The 15576-nt window shown below is 39.3% G+C and overlaps 1 protein-coding gene across 2 annotated transcripts in view; it reads left to right on the top strand.

The window, feature by feature from the left end:
- Positions 1 to 15576, top strand: part of ell2 (elongation factor for RNA polymerase II 2) — a 54823-nt gene that overhangs the window by 16929 nt on the left and 22318 nt on the right. For both annotated transcript variants that reach the window (XM_034167118.1, XM_034167117.1), the window contains exons 2-4: positions 3927 to 3974; positions 5045 to 5163; positions 6664 to 6827. In XM_034167118.1, the coding sequence (XP_034023009.1) occupies positions 3927 to 3974; positions 5045 to 5163; positions 6664 to 6827 (331 nt within the window). The remainder of the gene's footprint in view (positions 1 to 3926; positions 3975 to 5044; positions 5164 to 6663; positions 6828 to 15576) is intronic.

The raw sequence follows: 15576 nt of genomic DNA, 5'->3' as shown, positions 1-15576 counted from the left end.
ACCTGTCTGCAGTCCAGACCTGTTGCCCATTGAAAATGTGTGGCACATTATGAAGCTCAAAGTATGACAACAGAGACTCCGGACTGTTGAACAACTGAAGTCACATCAAGCAAGAATGGGAAAGAATTCCACCTACAAAGCTTCAACAATTAGTGTCCTCAGTTCCCAAACACTTAAGTGTTGTTAGAAGGAAAGGTGATGTAACACAGTGGTAAACATACCACTGTCCCAGCTTTTATGAAATGTGTTGCAGGCATCCATTTCCAAATGAGCAAATATCTGCACAAAAACAATAAAGTTTATCAGTTTTAACATTAAATATCTTGTCTTTGTGGTGTATTCAATTCAATATAGGTTGAAGAGGATTTGGAAATCATTGTATTCTGTTTTTATTTACATTTTACACAACGTCTCAACTTCATTGACATTGGGGTTGTAATATTACGCCAGGGAAGACTCCAATAAATTTTGGAGGTGATCTGAATCCGGATTCTGTATCACGATTTCACTTTGTTTAGACTTTGAACGATTACTTCAAACCTACTTCACAGATTCTCACCAAATTTGCACCACATATAGATATTAGGGCATAGAAGACTCCAATAAATTTTGTATGTGATCCGGATTCTGGATCAAGATTTCACTTTATATACATTTTGAAGGATTATGTCAAAACGACTTCACAGATTCTCACCAAATTTGCACAACAGATACATATTGGGACACGGAAAACTCCCCAGAATTTTGGAGGCGATCCGACTCCAGATTATGGATCACGATTTCACTTTGTATAGGATTTGAAGGATTACTTCAAAACTACTTGACAGATTCTCACCCAACTTGCATCACAGATAGAATGAATGAATGAATTGAATTAATTTATTCGGCACACAGACTCAACAGTAACAAAAAACTGATGAGATCAGATAGGTATTAGGGCATGGAAGACTCCACTGAATTTTGGATCCGGATTGGCAGACTCGGGTAACTCAGCTAGTCTATATATATATAATATATGGCGCGGTTTGTGTTCGGGGTGAACTGCCACAGTAATTAAGCAATCAACACCAAACGTGGTATGGTGACTGAGGGAACCAAGAGGGAGGTCTCTGGGACCCTTAGGTTGAAAGCGCACATGCGCAAACACACACACACACACACACACGGTCAGCCTTATATCATGACCCACTCACTGCAGCCCTTATTTTCACAGTTCATATGGTATTCAGGTCAGGTAGCAAGCATCACACTTTACGTACTACGTAGTAGCGGCTGGAGAGGGTGGACTTGAATTAGAATCCGTACAGGCCAGTGTGCACTGCATGCGAGTTAAGGTGTGTGTTTTTTGCGAACAGAGATTCTGTCAAGAGAGAGAGACTCTTGCTTTAACACTGTAAACATATATTAATTCTTTCACCAAAGCATCAAATCTAGGCTTTCATCCTAGATGCACCTTCAGTCAAATTGTAGCTGAACTTTCACGTCTCCTTTTTAAGAAAATCCTCATAAAATCATCAATAATAATAATATTAAAGCAAACAGAGCTCTGGTATCAGATCGGAAAAGTATCAGTATCGGCAGATATCCAAATTCAGGTATCGGGATCGGATCCAAAGTGAAAAGTTGTGGATCGGTGCACTCCACGGGAGTCACAGAAAACGGTCAACATGACTTTGACATTGCTTGCGCTCCTGACGTGCTTTCTTTGGCCTTGGTGATGTTTGGCTGTTGATGTTTCCATTGCGATGACTGAAATTGGGTTTCCAGGTTGTACCGGTTAACCCATGTCTCATCACCAGTGATGACTGTGTTCAGGGAGTGGGGTCCCTGTTTGCCCTTTCCAGCATGTTCTGCAAGGCTTCCAGATACATTTGCTTCTGCTCCAGTGTTACATTTGATACAAGTTTTGTTGACTCTCTTTGCACGCCCAAATCCTCTGTTGCAATGGAATGTATTGAACCTGTGTTTATCCCCACCTTGTCTGCAAGTTCTTGGTTGGTGACACCATGGTCATCATGACCAAAGTCCATATTCTGTCAATCACTTGGTCATTTCGGCTTGTGGATGGTCTACGGGAACGTGATTCGCTCTCCACTGCTATCCACCCATTTTTGAGGCGGTTATACCACTCTTCTGTTTGTCTTATGCTCATGGCATCATTGCCAAAAGCCTGCAGAGCCTTATGAATGGTTTCTGCTTGGGTATCACCAAGCTTTTGGCAAAATTTGATGTAGTACCTTTTTGCTGAAGTTGTTCCATCATGTTATAATAAATGAGAGTCCGATGGGTGCTCAGTACATCTGTTCACTCTAAAGCTGACTGGTAGCGACTGATGTGCTCTGAGGGCGGAAGGAAAAATTCACATATGTGTGAGAAGGTTCCTTACACCTCCCCACCAAACGGCAACTCACACCCTTAATTTGTTTCTGTGGGATAAAATAAGGACAGATACTTTTTGAATACCTCTTGTGAGTAAAAGCATTTGTGTGTTCATGTGACGGCAGCCTTTTTTTTGACTGCCTCTGCTACCTGTAGGCTGTACATAGGCCTGGGACAATACACTTAACTCCAGATATGATACATTAGACCTGATGTATGTATTGCAGTAGTTGAGGAATGTGATTCCACAAGTATTGCAATTTGACTTTCCGGTATATAGGTGACACAGAGGATTAGTGGTTAACACTGATGCCACACAGCAAGAAGGTCGTGGAATGTATCCCACCTGGTCCTTTCTGTGTAAAGTTTGCATGTTCTCTCTGTGTCTGCATGGGTTTCCTCTGGGCACTCCAGCTTCTGTCCATAATCAAAAACAAGCTTATTATTTATTTATTTAACCAGTGTTTCTGTTTCATAAAACAGGATTATCAAAAAAAAAAAAGGCAGGTTTATTTGGTAATCCTATTTTATGGAACGGGCACCAGGTTAGCCCCATTGAGAGCGAGATCGTTTTTACAAGGGAGACCTGGACAATTCTTAGTGTCCAGTTCCCCTAACCTGCATGCCTTTAGATGTGGGAGGAAGCCGGAGCACCCGAAGGGAACCCACGCAAACATGAGGATAACATGCAAACTCCACACAGAAAGGCCACAGGTGGGAATCGATCCCATGACCTTCTTGCTGTGAGGCAACAGTGCTAACCACTAAGACACCATGTGTCCTACTAAGCCACCGTGCTGCCTATTGCTTATCTAGGGTCTCCTTCTTTCTCTGACTATGACTGTAGCTACCCACTCCTCCTAGTGTTTGGATTGTATTGTATAGTTACAGCAGGTTACCTGCAGAGGACAAGTTTATATGTGTGTGTGTGTGTGTACATTCAGTGCCCTGCGGCAGACTGGCATCCTGTTCAGGGTGTACTCTGCCTCACGCCCTGTGGATGATGGGATAGGCTCCAACACCCCCCTGACCCTTGAGTGGAGTAAGCAGGTGTAGAAAATGGATGTATGTACAATGACAGTAAAGGTGGTGGTTCTGGTATTTTTGTAATTTGTTTTCCTTCTTGCAAGACTAGACCACGGACAAAGTTAAATGGATCCAGTAACAAACTACAAAGAAAAAAAAAAATTATATGCAAACTTGAATGAGTGGCAAAATTTCTTGAAGACAACAAGAAGTCGAGTTGCTGTAAACACCCAGATAACTCCTACCTGATTGACTGACCTTCCAAATCCATCCCAATTACCTATTATCTCAATTTTATTTATTGATGTATTTATTTATTTTTAACATTCCAAAGCTTTGGTCATGCACCCCTCCCCCCAGCGAGGTTCATTTGATGCCTCAAAACCTTTAGGCTTTTTTCAGCTTAATCCTTGAAATTTTGAGGTGTCAGTGAGTACCATGTTATGTCGTTCAGGTTCTATGCTGTCATTTATTGATAAATTGTTACAATTTTTTTTGTTATATGTTTGGTTCACTTTCAGACTGTACCTTCTTTGCAGCCAACAATACAATTCAATGGACTCCAAGGGGTAAGTTGCTGTTATCTTGGCATAGGAAGTCCCTTCGCCTGCGCCCTTGTTTTTTTTCACTCGGGGTCACCACAGCAAATCCGAGGTGGTCCTGCATGTTAAATTGGTATAAGTTTATAAGTTTGTTTGGGTGTCAGGAAATGGTAATCACATTCTAAGTTATGAACTACTATGAGGTTGAATGACAATGATGATTGGATATGTTAATGATCATTTAGTTGTTTGCACTCATGCTGAGTTGTCTGTTTTATAGAGGTGCCAGTGTTATACCAGTGCCTTAGTCTATATAGCTGCTGGCAATGGCAAGTTAAACCCATAGTTTACTGCAATTTTATCCTATCAGTTTCAATTTATTTAGTTTATGTAGCACCAAATCACATTAAAGCTGCCTCAAGACACTTCACACAAGTAAAGTCTAACCTTACCAAGCCCTAGAACAAGCACACAGGCGACAGCGGTAAGGAAAAATTGTTATGACAGCAGGGGTGGTGGCGAAGTGGTTGGTGCGCTTGGTTTCACTGTGGAAGGTTCCCGGTTCAAACCCCACCCTTGCCACATTTCTCCATGTAATGTGGAGTTGCATCAGGAATCATCTGGTGTAAAACTTGTGCCGAACCAACATGCTGCGGCGACTCTGAGTGAAAACAAGGGAGGAGTCAGAGGGACTGACTTACAGCATGATACCAGATGCTTTGTTTTATTTGTTTGCTTAGGTTGTTTAACGCATATCGTACTTTTGTGCATTGTCATATTTGTTATCATAATGAAAATAATCCCCCTTAGATTATTTTTGTATATTTTTAATTTATTGACAAAAATGATGCTTATTTAGCACATTTAAACCAACACATCTGTTTGTCATAAATACAAGTATGTTTAATGTAATACACATTATGTTAGATGTCCCTCCACTGGTCTGTTGGTGCTAATAAAATGATAGAAATTTGCATACCTTTGGTGGAAGATTTGTAATTCACAAATTGGGCTTTCTGTATGTTGTAATTGATGCGCTTATTTCTTTGGATACAATATTCCTGTATTATAGGTTATTATTCTTTGAATTCCTACAGCGCATTAAAATTCCCAAGACTGATTCCTCCAACTGTCACCATTTTGATTTCTACCTGTCTAATGTGGGTAAGGACAACCCTCAAGGAAGCTTTGAATGCATCCACCAGTATGAATCAAGGTAAGAGGTGTTACTGATCATCTGTTACTACAGACCCGTTTCCACCTCACCATTGAATGCAAGAAAATGAAATGCAAGGGATATATGGATCGAAAAGGATGTACAGGTGACTATTTGAATCCTCAAGGGAGAGTGGGTGGGGAAAAAAATTAAGTTGGTGTACTTGGAAATCCATGGTATTAAACACACCGCGAAACAGTGCTGAGAGAAATGTTGAAGGACCACAAGCTTTTGAACAACTGCCATGACAAAAGTGACTCAGACCGCAAGACGAGTAGAATGCTGCACCACAGACCTTAATGCACCTGACAAATGACTTCCTTCCACATTTAAAGCCATGCAGGTTAAGTGAATTGGAAACTTTATAATTGTTCAGGTTACCCTTGCAAAAGAGATCTCGATCTCAATGGAAGTAACCTGGTTAAATAAAGATTAAATTAAAATTAAACATTGAATTCCTGCTTTCTTGTTAGATAGCGGACTTTGCATCAGAAAGGACATTGCAATCGAGAAGTCTGGTGTCTAGTAAATAATGAGCGAAATACAGGTGTTTTAAGAGTTTGCATTTCCTAGCACTTTGTTAGCAAGAAGCCAGATAAATGAATACAAAAGTGCTCCTGCTTTTGCTTTCTGACTAGAGCCTGACCGATAAGACTTTTTTGAGGCCGATGTCGATAACGATATTTGGATGGAAAAAATGCAGATAATCGATAAATCGGCTGATTTGCCGATAGCCGATAAATCAGCCGATATTATTATTATTATTTATTTTTTTAAATAAATAAAATGTTCTTTTTTGGACCCTTAACAAAAAAGGTACAAGCTAAAAGCTGAAGCTTAGTCCTCATATTGATTAACTTTATAACAGAAGAATTTTCAAGTTCAAAAAATGCAATCAAGAATTAAACCTTTGTGAAATTAGCAAATACATATCCTTAAAAAGAGTTGCGAAATACATCTGATCTTGTACCTCTTGTTGCTGCAACTTAGATATAGGTTATATTACAGGTAGAAAAACTTGTTCAGTTGCAGACAAGTAATTGTGAGAGGAAAGAAACACAAACACTAAGGAAACATTATTATTATCACAACACTCCTTTTTCTATTCTGCAACTTTCAAGAACAAAAAACTTTCAAACAACGTTAGTGCAAGCAGAGGTTGGTTTTTGGAGAGGTTGGCCGATATATCGGTCGGGCTCTATTTCTGACTAGTGCATTAATGTTGAATGCTACAATGACTAGCAAGCAACCTCCCCCCAGCATCTAATGTTAAAGTTTGCTTGTTAGATTTTGCTAGCATTAGATGCTTGCCGTCATTGCAAGCTCGGTGGGTCTTCACCACAGTAATGGCTGAATACGCCAATTTTCCTGGCTGTTCTTGAAATCTGGGGAGTAGGTTGAGTTCTTGCGGTGGAAACGGGGCTTATGTTTTCATACATTGCTCGACACTAACCCCACTTTACCTCATATTTCTGTTTCTTCCTGCCTTTTTGTCTCCAGTTCAGGGGCTTCATGCCTGTCATTGCTGGCAACTGTACAGGACAAAGTCACAGTGTGTGCCACTAGTGATTCCTACCAGGTCACCCGGGAGCGTATGACCCAGGCTGTGGAGGACACCCGTGAACGTGGGACCAAAGTCATAAAGCCTGGTAGCCAGTACAGAGGTAATTCCCCTTCACAACCTCGCTGTCTGAAGAAATAAAGCATATGATCTGCAGCTTCCTCCCACAGATGCTGAATCTTGTCACACATCATGATATTGTCTTTTTCAGAAAGCTCTTGCTGTATGTCAGTGATTAAAAATAAAACTTATTTTGAAGTGTAAACATTTAAAAAAGTATCTTACCTCATAAACCTTTTATATGCCTCAGTAAGTCCTGCAGCTTCTCCCTTGTTTTCACTCGGGGTCACCACATCGGATCCGAAGTAGCAATGCATGTTGATTTGGCACATTTTACACCGGATGCCCTTCCTGGAGCAATTCCACATTACATGGAGAATGGGCAGGGGTGGTCTTGAACCTGGAACCTTCCGCATACAGAACAGGTGCGCTAACGCTTCTTGAACACCCCTGCTGACGTTATTAGTAAATGTGCCAAGTTTTCAAACATTTAATTACATTGCATGTTTACCTCACCTATGATCAGCTGTTCACTAGACAAAAGAAGCAGTTTACTTGAATTCTTTGTGCTTTGTACAATAACATTAATTAGCTGTTTATCTTCTGATCGCTAATGCAGTGTTTGAAAATTCGGCACATTTATTTATAACGGAAATGTTTCATTTCATTGGACATTTACCTCACCTGTGTTAATTTGTTCAGTGACAACAAAAAGCGGTTTACTCACATTGTATACGCACCTTAACACTTGCACGCATTTAACCCCCGTACTGCCGCGCAATTTGTCATGCCAGTGTGCCCCGCTGTGTTCTGCTGGACGCCGCACTTTGTGCCGCTATTATATAAAATAATCATTTTGTAGCAGATAAATCATTTGCTCTGAGTGACTGATGAAACCACCTGTAATCACTTCCGGAATCACAGAGGAATTTTCTACAGCTACAGCTTTTTTTTTCTTTTTTTTTCTCCTCTCTTGTGTGCTTCATGACATGGAGAATGCATTTGCAATTGTCTGAAAGGTAATTATTTGTAATATTTATATTGTAATGACTTGGTAAAACAGTTGCATTTTCATTTCTTCTTATGAGTAGCTATAAAATTCTGTTTATGATGGATTTTAACATATTGTCATAATTGTTCAGATGAGCTGCGCTGTAATGCGCTGCACTGACTCAGTGCAGGGCTATGAAAATGCCGCAAGTCTGCGAAATTCATCATGGGGGGGGGGTGTTAGTGTTTTACTCTGTGATCGTCACTAAGTTTTGAAAACTTATAAGTCAGCGGCAGTCCGCGGACACTGAACTGTGTGTTACAGATAGAAATAAGTGTCCTCCGATCTGTGGAGTTTCGAGGAGAAAAATCCCTCTCTCAAAGCCTGGCTGTTGGTACAGTTGTCATAAAGCGGTACTGGTTGGTTGCTGCAGTGACACTGTGTTGCTCCTGCGCAAAGCTTAAACTAAACGTAGCATGTGGACATCGTAAACCTTGAGAGCTCTAAAGTTAAGAGAAGAATTGTGCAGCATGTCTGTGTCACGGACCGATGCCGGACAGAGAGAAGATGGCGAGAAAGACTGTTTGAAAAAGTCTGATAAAACAAGAATCCGTGGAATTGTCGCTGGCTTCATGAACACACCTGAAAGATAAAAGAAATGTGAAAAGCGAACTGTGCACTCAGGAAACACGGTAAGCATTTTGCTCTCTCTGGAAAATAAACATTGTGCTGTTCAAATAGGATTATAGACAAGATTATGTGACTTTTTCATTAATCTAGACTTTCTTTCATGGATTTTTTTGAATGGATTTACAGGAATTTACACAAGAATATGTGGCTTTTTTACTATAATGTGTGTTATTGATATTTTACCACCATTTTCAAAATATTCTCCAAGCTTTAGCTGTGTTTTTTGAAATGCTGTAACAGTCTTTTCAGTCTTCATGAATTTCATGTAGTTTAGTTGTTCTGAGTTAATGCATTATTTGGTTTTCAGTTAAAAGGAAAATCATTCCAGGTCCTACTTCCACATCATATTCTGTTATTTCAACATGATTGATGGTTCAAATGAAAGGTTGAATACAGGGTCATTTAAATATGCACTAATTTTGAGATTTTTTTTGTTCCAGGAGATGCTGAAAATGTATCATTAGATAAAAAAAAATTAATTTGGTTTTTAAGATCCCACGGGGCCCGAGACCCTGGCTCCTGGGGACCTATGCCCCCCAGACCCCCTGCAAATTTTCCTCGGATTTCGTAATTTTCATTTCGCAGCCCTGTCAGTGTTTTTTAATTGTTTGTGCAATGTTCATGTGAAGTTGACATAATTAATGCGTGCCAGAGATTTTGAACATTTCAAAATTTTCTTTGCACATTTGTACGACGCTGCGCACAGTTTACAACTGCTTGCAGTGAGTTTATTCTCTACCACGGCAGATTGCTTACCAGTGCACAGATCAAATTCGTGCAAGTTTCAAGGCACCTTATTCCTCATACAATAACACTAATTAGCTCGTTAGCTTCTGTTCTCTAACGTGGTGTTTGCATTACAAATTAATAATGTGCCATTAAGTGAATTTCACTTTTTGTGGTGCTACCACTTTTTGAAGTGGTAGCACCGCATTTCAAAAATAAATGCAATTACATACCGTGAAAGTGGCGTCGCTGATTTCACTCCTGTTGAGTTCACACATAGAGCCAAGCAGAATTATTGTTCCACTGTGTGGTACTCTCTTTTGTTCACAGAGAAACTGCGTTCCTCTGTCAGCTTAACATGGCTATCGGTTTAGCTCAGCTTGGCCACTAATGCATACGCTGAAGCTGGTCCATGTCATGACTGTCCTGTTAACAGCGGCCACTCATCGTTGCGTTCTGTTCAATTCCGTGATCACAGAAGCGGCTTTCTCAGTGAGACTCGCAGACGTCCCACACGTAGCATCTTAACTTAGTGTGACGCTGCAACACAAACTGCAAACGTGGCCAATTCTGTGCTCTCAGGAGAGGAAATGTGCTTTGTTCTCCTGGCCATAGGAATGGAAAGAATCAAACCCTTGGTTAGATCCATGCTTTGAAGACCATTCTCACGCTGGGATGGGCTTCATTTATGCAGTCTATAGAGGCACTCAAAAAAAACAAAAACAAAACAAAAACCTCTCACTTTCCTCCTCAAAATATTATGTTTGGAAAATCTGTCCACCTAATAAGCAACACTAGCGTGTTGCCTGTGGGTATCCATGGGCTCCAGATAGGGCAGTATTTATAATGGTGTATATATGGTAATAAATTAAGGAAAGCTTGTATAATGACTTGTAATGGTGCGTGAATCCAGAATGTTTTTAGCACCTTAGACCGTAGCGATTTTTAGAACAGGAACTCAACCCTTTTATTTCCTGTTAAGTATGTAATTTTTTAAAATGTTCATTTACTGTCTTAATGTATTTATAAATTGTTTAGGTTCCTGTTATCATATACACACTATTATTATTATTATTATTCAATTTTATTTTTACTTCTATTTTGACATTTTTGTACCACAATGGAAATAAATGTAATGTTCTTCTTATCCATGTATTTTTTTTTTTACGTATTTACAATTATATGTACTTAAATTTAACTTACTAAATAAAATCACACACTCACGCTTTTAATATAAAGATGATTTACCGCCTTCTGCTGGAATGTATGTTAGTCCAGAGTGTAATTTGCAATGTTGGCTAATATCCACAGTTTCTCTGAAAATATTAGTCCTATCAGTGTTATGTTTTGTGGCGTTGATCCTTGATCCAAAATATATAAGCAGACCAAACGGCAAAGTTCAGCTGTCCCCATTTGCACGCACACAGAGCTTTTTGTTTTTTCTGCATTGTGCTGCAAGCAGGTGCTTTTAATTTTTACACACGCACAGGGACGGTGGTGGAAGACATCAAAAGCAATACTCTTTTCACTCATGGTAACAACAACATGACACTTAACTGACTAAACCAATTGAACTACGAAAACACAATAAATCAATAACACAACACTGTTAAACTAACATGAACCACAAAAGCAACATTTAAAACCCAAAACTCCCATGTTGCATTGCAGTACAGTGTCCATTGTGTACTGATTAGCTACAATTGCTAAATTCTTCAAAAATATTATTCCTGTCAACGTTCCATTTTCACAGCGTTCATCCTTGACTCAAAACACATACGCATCCCAAATGGTAAATATCAGCTCTCCCCAGTTTCTGCATAACTGAAGCATATACACGCACGCACACAGAGGCCACTTGGCTATTATAATATATACATTTCATTTTAGTGCAGACTCATAAAACACATATTTTAACCATTTTGATGTAAGTCCACAAAAAACAGTGATTTCACGCGGGAAAATTTTTTCCCCCCCCATTCATTTCAATAGAAGTCCTCGAGAGGGTGCTACTGTAAATTATAAATGTACTCAGGACAGCTTTTGTGTTGATCAACAAGCATAAAAACGGTTGAACCCCATTTTATACAAATAACATTTTATTTCAGATTTCCAAAGATCCAAAACGTTCCATAAATACCAAATTTATAGATTTTAATTTTTGTTGTTTAGTTCTCAAATACTTAAAATTACACAAACAAGACAAATATGGTCATAGAACTCATATGACTGTCAAAGGTCTAGCAAACCACTGAGCAGAAAACTATGCAAATTGCAATTCTATGGTTAATTGCAACACAAAATGCAGCCAGTTCTGCTGTTATGTCGTGGTGTATAACACAGAGGTGGAAAATGATGAATTTGTGACATAAATAACAATGAAATGGAGATCAGATATTGATGGCACATATAATAAAAGTAGATATTTTTATTATTGGTGCTTATGATGCAAACACTAAAGAAGGCTGAGTGGAATTTGTAGACTTCCAGTCAGTGGCGTGCCGTGGGGTTTCACTCGAGGCCTTCAGTAGACGTCAAATACAACCTATGTAACAAAACGCGTGTTGTGCAGGACAACGTAACGACCATGCTTCACACCACGCCACAGGCATCCAACAATATGCAAATAATTAAAATACGCCAAGTATAGTAACAACCCATCCCAATAAGTATATCATTCAATTATTAATCAGTATATCAATGCATAGTTTGCCAATATACACGTCACTGTGCACATAATTGAACAGCCACTACTACAATGCAGCAAAACTTTTCCATGCACCGCAGTTAAGCTCAACGTCAGTCAATATGCTGAAAGAGCACACGTGAACAATTAAAAGAAAAATTGCTCATGATTGCCTTCATGAGAATGTGATAAAAAAGTAACACTCACCGATTACTTGCAAATAAAATCCATGGTTCTGTCCTTTTTGACAAAATAAGTAGTGCAGGCGTCCTTGCTGCTTCAGCTGGCTGAGTAGTTCCTTCTCAATTGACAGAAATGGCAAAGAAGAGAGTCTTCTCCAGTTGTGTTCCTTGCATATGTTTTTATCCGTTTGAGCTGAGAACGAACACTCCACAGATGCTGTAGATGCTGGAACGGTCAGGATCAGACTTGTAAGCGCATGCAGTTCTGTCATACTGTCCGAAAGGCCCGTCCTTTTCAGAAAAGCCAGGAGGTCGCTGATACTTCTGCCATGAAAGTTTGACATGTTATTCACGACTTTGAGCTCAGCTTTCAGTCTATTCAGATCAAAATGAGGACCATAACTGTCTGTCAAAGTTCAGAGCTCTGCCTCAGAAAATGTCTGCTTAAATGCGTAAAACCGCTCTGCATCCAAAAGTCCAGCAAACCTCACTTTATTGTGATCTTTAAAATCTGTTCCTGATTTGTGTGAGAGTGTTATCAATCATGTGAAGCTGTGAAGTGAAGTGAAGCTGTAGTGTGCCCACGCTTCAGCCTTCCCACAGGGCGTGCTCAGCACACCTGGGGCTTGCGTGGTCTCCAAATTGTCACCGAATTTTGCTTTCTCTCTCTCTCTCTCTTAACACTTTGGCAAAATTAATCAATTCTGGCTAGAATGAATTGCACATCCAAAATTTTGTTTTGTAAAATGCCAAACAACACGTCTGTGATGTCAAAAATCCCAATGAAGGCAAAAAGAAAAAACAAAACTTTTTAACTGTGCCAAGTGTCCCGACACACAGTGAACTACTGTTTACTTTGAACAATTGAGAAAAGGATTTATACAGAACAAAAATGGACACAAACAAATATCTAAATTTTATTTCTGGTACTTATTCTCAATCTGACACAAACGAAGATCAGAATTTTGTTTCTGTTACTCCTACATATCCTTAGTCTGTCACAGTGTGACAGCTGCTTTAGAATAAGGTGCTAAACTATCAGGATATATGCCTGATGCCACAATTGGTAGAACGGAAAACTGAAACCCTACTTTATTGGACCTGCTCAAGTGTTCTTATTTAAGAAGACGGTAAGGTGATCCATTCCTTTGGAGCTTTAATATGACGGGAGATAAAAGGGTTAATAAAATATAGTTCGTCATGTTTCAAAATGGATACTATCAAAAGCTCTGACTTATACAGTTCTTGCAAATGTACAAATGAACCTGAATGACAGTTACATTGGTAGTGCTTTGGTGCAAGATGCAGCGCATATGTTTTTTTCCTGTCTGTAATGATTTATCATTGAGTATTCCCAACTGATATTTATCATTTGCTTGTTTCTTGAGGAAAATCAAACAAAACATGCACACTCTTTTCTGTCTGCTGTGAACGTTGCCATTTTGAGAGACACACACAACCACAGCCAAACTGCCTGCCTAGAGTGTAGTCTTTTGTGCCAAAGTGCAAAGGCATAATAGCGCACTGTTGGATAGTTATTGTCCTCCATTGTTTTTGTTTTTAATACAAGACTGAAGTAAAAATAAATTTACAAAAAATCGCTTGCTGTAAATAGTTGGGTATTTTCAAATGTTACCTTTTTTGATTCAAGTTTTTTCCTTGCACCAATTATTATTATTTTTTTTTTTTTACAAGTTTTATTTCCTCCCTCGAGGACACCTTCCTGAAATTGTAATTCAGTGTTGATGTAGAAGTAAAAATAAACTGATGTAATTTATAAAAATTAGTTGGATATATTTGAAAGAGCAGGGGTGGTGGCCAAGTGGTTAATGCACTTGGTTTCAGTGCAGAAGGTTCCGGGTTCAAATCCCACCCCTGCCACATTTCTCCATGTAATGTGGAGTTGCGTCAGGAAGGGCATCCGGCGTAAAACCTGTGCCAATTCAACATGCAGATCCACCTTGGATTTGCTGTGGCGACCCCGAGTGCAAACAAGGGAGCAGCCGAAGGGACTTACTTAGTTGGATATATTTGAAAGTATTTCTCACTCTATTTTTCATCTTGTCCATGTTTCAATTCACATGCATTTTCATCCTGTAATTTTTAATATTTCATTTTTGTCACTTTCTCACAGCATGCAGTCTTCTCAAAGATTTGGGTTTTTTGTTTTCTTCGTCTTTTTGTTTTTTTTTTTGCAGTGCTGTATGACTGTTCATATTGATTTTATGTACTTGTACACATAACATAAACAACTACCAACTTCAAAAGAGGATTGTGTGTACCGTAAGTCGCACCGGAGTATGTCACACCAGCCACTTTATCCATTATAAAGAAAAATAAACCATAAATAAGTCACACTGGACTATAAGTCGCATCGACATACAGGTATGTTAACTTAACATGAAAAGTTCAGATGATAATATTGTGTTATTGTGTTGTGTTATCAGTAATGTTGAAATTTTTATTTTTCTATGGTAGTCAGAAGTCACAGGAACAGTCACACAAGCCTTGAGTGCCCTCTCGTGAGCTGCATTTTACCTACGGATATGTTTGTATTTTGCGGACCACATTGCGAGCCGAACCATAACCCGCACCATCGCTGAACGGTTCTTTTCTAACATATTACCCGCTGTGGACCATAGTACACACCAGGTGTCAGCTGCCGATGTTCGTGCAGCACCTACCTGCACAGCTCATGACCTCCCCGTGGTGTTGACCCCAGCTCCTTCCAAGTGCAGATGCTAATCCTCCGCCGTCGCTCACCCAGTGCTCCCACGCAGCTCTCAGCGTCAACTTAAACACTCTGCTCACATTGATATCCAAGGGTTGAAGCTGTTTTGTTAGCCCTCCCGGAATAACAGCAAGCACTGTGTTCGTCTGCTTCACATGCTGTTTCACAATCATTGTCTGGGTGAGGTGAGGAATACGCGTCCAATGTTCTGGTCTCTGATTGGTTATCATGACCAGCGTGACCTATAGGGCAGCCGCCATACTACAGTGCCCATGTTTCATTGCATTTCCGTTTCCAGTGGCTATTTTAAAACAGAGTGACTCTGTCACATAAAATTGTTTTATTACGGTAAATTAACTGAGAATCTACCGGTATATTTTTCATTTATAAGTCACTCTGGAGTATAGCGCACCCCCAGCCAAAACATGTAAAAAAAAAAAAAAAAAAAAAAGAGTGCGACTTATAGTCTGAAAAATACGGTACATATAACCATTGTGGTTGTGTCCCAAAGTTTTGTTAAAATCTTCCACATTGTTACGCTTGTGCATAGTTAACAATTAGTAGAAATGTTAAACATAAACAGCCATTTTCTTACATACAAAAAATGTTTGTTCACTGCTGTAGAGCTAACAACAAGTTGTTGTTGTTATTATTTAATTTAATTATAGTTTTTAAAATTTCCTCCATTGCTTAACTAATTACATTTTTAATTGTTCTTGAATTATTCTTAGAGGTTAAGATTTTCTGATGGATGTGATCGAGGCCTCATTCTTTTATAGTGTACAC

Source organism: Thalassophryne amazonica, chromosome 3 (genome assembly GCF_902500255.1).
Source record: "Thalassophryne amazonica chromosome 3, fThaAma1.1, whole genome shotgun sequence".
NCBI classification, from domain to species: Eukaryota; Metazoa; Chordata; class Actinopteri; order Batrachoidiformes; family Batrachoididae; genus Thalassophryne; species Thalassophryne amazonica.
The sequence above is the reverse complement of the archived record's forward strand: the minus strand, read 5'-3'. Positions and strand labels throughout refer to the sequence as shown.